At 50.2% G+C, this 7,553-nt stretch overlaps 1 protein-coding gene across 1 annotated transcript; it reads left to right on the forward strand.

The window, feature by feature from the left end:
* Nucleotides 1-1,165: 1,165 nt before the first annotated feature.
* Nucleotides 1,166-2,341, forward strand: LOC109767224 (uncharacterized protein At5g39865). Its single transcript, XM_020325986.4, has one exon. The coding sequence runs from the start codon at nt 1,343-1,345 to the stop codon at nt 1,967-1,969; it is 627 nt and encodes a 208-aa protein (XP_020181575.1). The 5' UTR covers nt 1,166-1,342; the 3' UTR covers nt 1,970-2,341.
* The last annotated feature ends 5,212 nt before the right edge of the window (nt 2,342-7,553 follow it).

Raw genomic sequence — 7,553 nt, forward strand, 5'->3', positions numbered from 1 at the left:
TTTTGTTGATTTTTTTGATAATCTCAACCGATGCAACACACAAAGAACAACGTAAATAGAGTAATTTGGAATAATATAAACTAACCCGGCACTTTCCCAAAACCACGTCCTACTCAGTCAAATCAGATCAAATCTTACTAAAATCTCAACTAAATCAAAACTTTCATTGCGTTCCCCTACACACACCGAAATCAAATCAAATCTTATAAGAATCTCAAGTAAATCAAAAATTTATTGTCTTCCCCTACCCATAGTCAAATCAAATTAAATCTTACCAAAATCTAGAATACGATGAGTATGAAAGAATAGGTAGTCATATAATTAAAATAAGTAAAATATGTTTTTTGTAGGTATGGTAATTCACCACAATGTCAAATCTAAATGGACTATTCACGTAATATAAGAGCATTTTTTTCGGTCAATATAAGAGCGTTTTTACACTACTATAATGTCAAAAACGCTTTCATATTATAGGTCGGGAAATAGTAGCTAATTGTCCATGCTCTGTCCCTATCAAGTCCTCCAAAACGATCTGCCCCAGTCAAAACCTCCTGAACTGAAACGAACAGAGAGCCGTGTGCTACTTCTCCTATTTGCGCTGTCAACAGAACATGGTTCACACAAAATAGAGAAAAAGTAAAAGTTAGGGTGAAGAAAATGACAGGCTCTCGTTGAGGGCGAGCACAACAAACGTTCAAGAACCTTCCTTTCCAGTTGCAAAAATCACAAGTCCATTCCCACCGGTAATAACTGCCACACCCGGACAAATACTAGCCAGCCAGAGCTAGCCACTCAGTCTACTCACAAAGTATAGCAAGTAGCAACCACAAAAACTAATGACCAAATAAACATAAAATGCTTCCAAACTAAGCAAAGAAATGCGCAAAAATGCTTATTTTGGTCATCGCCCGCTGGTTCCAACTGGAAACGCCCTCTGTCTCTCAATTAGTTGCTGGTTTTTCTGCAGAAATTAGTTGCTAAATTGGCTGTGCGTGCCATTTTTGCTCGCAAGATTTAGTTGGTGAATTCGTAGCTGAGTTGTTTTTGACACACCCAGCATCAAGAAGAGGAGGAGAACCAAAGTAAAAGCAACGAGGAAACTTCCACCGGGAGAAGAAAAGAAAAGAGTAATATATATATACGCCACCACTAAGTAAACCCCACCTCGATCCACCTTCCGGCGAAACCAATTCATTGCTCGCTTTCGCAAGACTCTTTCTTTCTCCCCTTTCCTCTCCCCCCAACCCGTCCGTCGTCGCCTCCGCCCGAGGTAACCGCCATAGCCGCGAGGAATCAAGAACCTTGCCTGCCGCACGTCGTCCCTGAGGACCGAGAGGAGACGATGGAGGGCGGCTGCGGCGTGGCCGGCGGGACGGAGGGCGGCGGCGGCAAGAAGCAGCAGCAGCAGGCGCGGCCGCAGTTCGGGCGGTCGCTGACGTACCACCACCACCAGGGGCACCGGCTGCTGCCCCGGTGGCGGCGGCCGCAGCTGGCGGACGAGCCCCGCGCGCGGCCGCAGGCGGTGGTGCTCTACACGACGTCGCTGCGCGGGGTGCGGCGCACCTTCGCGGACTGCTCCGCGGCGCGCGCCATCCTGCGGGGGTCCCGCGTCGCCGTCGACGAGCGCGACGTGTCCATGGACGCGGCGCTCCGCCGCGAGCTGCAGGCGCTGCTGGCCGCGCGGGGCCGCGCCTTCTCGCTCCCGCAGCTCTTCATCGGGGGCCGGCTCGTCGGCGGCGCCGACGAGGTCCGGCAGCTGGACGAGTCCGGCCAGCTCCGGCGCCTCCTGGAGGGCGCCGCGGGGCAGGACCCGGCCTTCGTCTGCGACGCCTGCGGCGGGGTGCGCTTCGTCCCCTGCCCCGCCTGCGCCGGCAGCCGCAAGGTGTTCGACGAGGAGGAGGACCGCGCCCTCCGCTGCGGCGACTGCAACGAGAACGGGCTGGTGCGCTGCGCCAACTGCTCCTCCTGATCCTTCCCCGCCGCTAATTGAATCCAAGGGTTAGAGTTGGTAGATTCGTCGTCAGTCAGATCAGAGAGGGGCGCATTTTCGGTTTCTTGGGAGTTCTTGACTTATGATTTATGTATCCTGAATCAATCAATCCGATCGTTTGGGGATCGGATTGTTAGCTGCTCATGGACGGAAGAGAACGAATTGTTCTTGGCTCCTTTGCTGCGGGAATCGCCGCCCGGTGGTGGTGATTGGTGATGAATAAGAGCCGGTGCTTGTATATGTGTGTAAAATCTGGCGCTGAGATTAGCCTGATTGGTTAATGTGTAACGAAGAACTGATGTAAATACTTGAGCTCTGGGAGTGATAAATTATTTTCTAGTTCCTTGATTATCCATGGCTTTGGTCAAATCTCTTCATGGATGTACTACAGTAGCAACACAGTTCGATACCTCATCAAGAACTGGCCCAACTGTACTAGCAGAAAGTCTTCAAGGCCGAAACTAGCTGTGATCGACTGTACTACTCAGTCAGAAGCTGTACTCATGCTGTTCTATAGCTGTGTTCTAAATTAGAGCCACCTCTTTTGTTCTTTAATCATGCAAGGTGAGTTGGGTATTTAACAAGTTTTGAGCCTGGGGTGATTAATTCTTGCATAGTTCTTTATCTGATCTCTTTATCTTTCATTGCTTTGATGATCCATCTTATAAGTACACGGTTTGATTTCTTCATGCACAGATGTGTCATTCCATGGACGTACAGTTATATACATCTTAAAACAATGTGATCGATCGTCATCCGGAAATGATCATGATCTGACTGTACTTACTAAAAGTCCTTAATCATGTTGCATTCAAGTTGTTTTCCAAAATTGCAGCCACCTCCTTCTTTACTTTAAGATTCGTTGAGGTAATGTGACCATGGTGACCAATTCATCCACAAGAACTTATGATGATCTCAAGAGAGAAAAGAAAGAAAGAAAACTTGTGATTGATGTAGCTAGAAGTCCACTGTATTTTGATCATGATCTAGTAAAGCTTTCTGTCTTGTGTTTTTCTTCTCCGTTGTATTAGTGTAAGCCTGGTGACCAGTTCATCCAGAAAGAGCTCCTGGTGGGGTGGTCTCAGGAGAGAAAACATCTTCTGATTGATGCAGCTATAAGTCCATTGTAATTTATACGATCTGGTTATAAAACTGTGGATTTGTGACCTACCGGTGCCAACAGCAAAAATTGAGGGGATCTCTGACTATAGGCCTATCAGTCTTATCCACGCCGTTGCCAAAATCATCGCCAAGGTGCTGTCCATTCGCCTAGCGCCGCTCATGGATGCTCTGGTTTCCAATGCGCAGAGTGCATTTATCAAGAAGAGAAGCATTCATGATAATTTCATGTATGTTCGCAACTTCGCTCGTCGGCTGCACAAGTGCAAGACTCCAGCTCTGTTATTCAAGCTGGACATCAAAAAGGCTTTTGACTCAGTCCGATGGGATGGGAGTATGTCTTGGATCTCATGGAATGCATGGGGTTCCCTGATAAATTCAGAAATTGGATTGCGGCCTTGCTTTCCTCCTCGTCCTCGCGCTTCCTCCTCAACGGCCTGCCTGCCCCCCCACCCCCCCATCAGGCATGGACGTGGTTTTCGCCAAGGAGACCCCATCTCGCCTCTGCTCTTCGTGCTCGCAATTGACCCGTTGCACAAGATCCTCGACTTGGCTATGCGCAAGGGAATCATTCATAAGATTCGTGGCCGAGGTGCAATGGTCAGAACCTCCCTCTATGCGGATGACGCTGCCATGTTCATGGCGCCAATTAAGAGTGATATTGACAACCTTGCAACCATCTTAAAAGGCTTTGGAGACGTCACGGGCCTTTGCACCAACTTCCACTGAAGCTCTGTCTTTCCCATTCGATGCGCCAACCTTGATCCTGCGAGCATTCTCAGCAGCATCCCGGCGACCAGGGCGTTTTTCCCTATCAAATACTTGGGCCTCCCGCTCTCGGTTTGGAGACTGAAGAAAGTTGACTTCCAATACCTCCAGAACAAGGCAGCTGAAAAATTGGTCACCTGGGATGGGCAGAACATCACCACCATTGGGCGCACGGCCCTTGTTCGCTCTGTCATCACCTCTCAGGCTGTGTACTCCATCACACCACTCATTGTCCCTCAGGGTTCCCTTGACAACCTCAACAAGATTGAGCGAGCTTTTCTTTGGTCCGGCTCTGACAAGACCATCGGTGCCAAATGTAAAGTCAACTGGGACATGGTCTATCGCCCCACCAGCTATGGGGGTTTGGGTGTTCTTAACACCGACAAATTTGCTCGTGCTTTGAGGCTCAGATGGCTTTGGTTTGAATGGAAAGAGCCGTCCAAGCTCTGGGTCGGCCTGGGCAACCCTTGCACCGAGGAGGACTGTGATTTTTTCTACGCCTCCACTTCCATCATCGTGGGCAATGGGGCCAAAACGCCTTTTTGGGACTCCCCCTGGCTGCTTGGCCGCAAGCCGAAGGACATTGCATCTCTCATCTTTGAGGCCTCGAGGAGAAAGAACTGGAAGGTGCGAGAGGCTATTACAGAGAATGCTTGGATGCTTACGATCAGACGAGACATCACCATCACTGGCCAGCATGTGCGGGAATTTTTCATCCTCTGGATGCTCATCCATGACATACACCTCGACATCCACTCCGAGGATGACATCATTTGGAAGCACTCTTCGGATGGCTCATATTCGGCGTCCACTGCATACAACGCACAATTTCTGGGTTTGACGCTTTCCCATGGACTCCATGGTCTGGAAAATGTGGGCGCCCCCAAAGGTCAAATTCTTCTCTTGGCTGGCCTTACAAGATCGGATTTGGACCGCCGACAGGCTAGAGCGACGTGGCTGGGACAACTGCGGTCTTTGCCCGCTCTGTAATCAGGTGCAGGAGTCGGGCGTCCACCTATTCGCCAAATGCCGCTTCACCTTGAGGCTTTGGCGGATGCTCATTGACAAGTATGGGCTTGCGCATCTGGACCCTTCTGACTGGCACCTTGAGGATTCCCTCCTCTCTTGGTGGGACAAGCGCACCAATTCGAGCATTCCGGATCGTCGAGCCATGGCCTCCCTTACCATGCTCGTATCCTGGACAATTTGGAACGAGAGGAACGGTAGAGTCTTCCGCCACAAAGAGACGCCACCGCCAATCCTTCTCAAGCTTATTATAGATGAGGCCAACCTATGGGTTACTGCAGGGGCTAAACAATTAGGGAAAATTGTATCGCGCGAGTAATTGTCATGCCGGCCTTGTGTAACTCTACAAAACTTTATTCTCCTCTACTTTAATAGATGAGGCAAACCTTTTGCCTCCGTTTTGAAAAAAAAAAATCCAATGGAAGCAGCCGCAGAATTGCCACTCCAGCAGAAACGGCCATCCCATCACACCAGGAATTAGGGTCAGAACATCGGTGGGGCTGATACAAATGCGAGTCTGACACAGAGGGGAGGGGAGCTGCGATTCCGGAGCCAGCAGCAAGAATCCATCAGAACAGCACTGCAGGCCTGGTCCAAGGCAAAAAACAAAGAGGTGTGCCTTCAGCGATGCGAACCAACAAGATCGTGGCGTGTTTGCGTCCATGTCTGCCACATCAGTACCGGCTGTACCACCTAGGTTCGTATCGCACATCGATGAAGCTACTGTCGGTAGATCGTGGCCATCGCGGTGTAGCGATGACTCGTGGTGTATCATCTGGATTCTGGAAGACCGTAACCATGAATAATTTATTTTAACACACACAGACGCAAGCATTTATATATGTGTACATACACTCACCTCTATAAATGCACACACACCCTAACTGAACACCACATCCTTCCCTCACACCCATGGCGGCATCAATTTTCTTTTCAAAATGGCAGGATTCCTACATTTATTGAGAAAAAAATAGTTGCCTAGTTTTTTTTTGCGTGGAAAATAGCTGCTTAGTTAATTGGGGAAAACCGAGCGAAAACCAGTTAATTATGAAGAACCGGACGAAAATCATCACAATTGCTGAGCGGCACATATAAGATATTCCACGCATATCACTCCAAAGAGGGCATCGTCGAGATAACACGCAAGCGTCATCGTCATCATTTCTGCCCTAGAGACGTCATCGCCATCCCTAAGGGGCTGTTTGGTTCATGCCCAAGCCAACCCCGCCAATATCGGGTTTGCCAAATTATTGGCAAAGGTTTTCGCCGCCGCCGCCTCGCCAACGCGCGGGCGCTAAATCTGAACGAACCACCAAAAAATTGGCTTGGACAGCAAACTCTGGCTTTGATCCAAACGGCGGTCGATACTAGTGGTCAACGCCAAAAATTTGGTAGGGAAGCCGCGGGCTGCATTCCAAACAGCCCCTAAACCCTGAGCAATCAACTCCGACTTCGCCATAAGCGGTCGTTGGCCCAACCCTCATTGTAGAGGCCGTGTGAAGATGAATGAAGATCCGCGCCAGAACTCGGCCACCCGCGACCAAACAACACAGCTCTGACTTTGACGAAGAACCAGAAGGAGAACTAGGCACGACTAGCGCTGCAGAAGATCATCGAACAAACCACCTACTGTCTGTCATTGTACGCCACCGGGACCCCGCCACTGCAGTTTCGACTTCATAGCAACAAACCGGCCGAGGCAATCCCGCAGACACGTGAGAGAAGAGCCGACTACCTCAACCATAGCCACGTCTCTAACATTGCTTCCCACGTGATCGTTGCCACAAAAGCCTCGAGCCAACACCGCCGTCTTCCACTGATCTCGCTAGCCAATACCCAGCTCCAAAGACAAAGCCCCCAAGAGGAAATACGACACCAAGGGGTCGCCATCGTCCCATCAAACAACATCAAGGGTTTCCCTGGAGTTGCAGCAATTCGGGCAAGGAAGGGGATGCAGCAACAATACATAGTACAACGAACGACACACATACCCGCAAGGTTTTTTATTGACGGTCCACTTACAACCGGGCTAGTTGCGGTGATTCAGATGCTTGGGCCTGGCCTGACTTGACCGAACCGGAATCCAAACCGCCTCCTGCTAAAACACCAAAATTCCAGTTAATTTACTTATCAAAAAGTGCAAGTACGCCTGTTCCCTCTAGTTAGGGTTTTCCTTCTCTCGAGGCGATCTTGATCGCCGTTGTTGAGATCGTTCTCTTCCCTACCTCTGCCGTGTTCTCCGGCCCTCTCTCTTCGAGCGGAGGTACGGCGGCGACCTTGGTCCAGGCGGGACTAGGGAGGGAGGGGATCTAGGGTTTTTCCTCAAGGCCCGGTGTTCTAATCGGGTTAGGGTTTGCAGTTTTCCATGGCGTCGGACGGAGCTTCGGGATCGCGCTCAGCAGGGCCCTCCGAGGCGGACGACGTAACAACACTGATGATGGAGCTAGGTCTTCGAGAGGAGGACCTTGACGATGTGGTTTTCGACGAGGATGAGGCGCCGTCGGCGGCGGCGCGATGGATCGCGCTGGTCAGGGTGCACACGCCCAAATCATACATCCAATATTGGTTCTTTAAGAATATGAGAGCGGCGTGGGATCTAGCTCAGGAGTGAAGGAAATATGCCCTAGAGGCAATAATAAAGTTATTATTT

Source organism: Aegilops tauschii, chromosome 2 (assembly GCF_002575655.3).
Source record: "Aegilops tauschii subsp. strangulata cultivar AL8/78 chromosome 2, Aet v6.0, whole genome shotgun sequence".
In the NCBI taxonomy this organism is placed as follows: Eukaryota; Viridiplantae; Streptophyta; class Magnoliopsida; order Poales; family Poaceae; genus Aegilops; species Aegilops tauschii.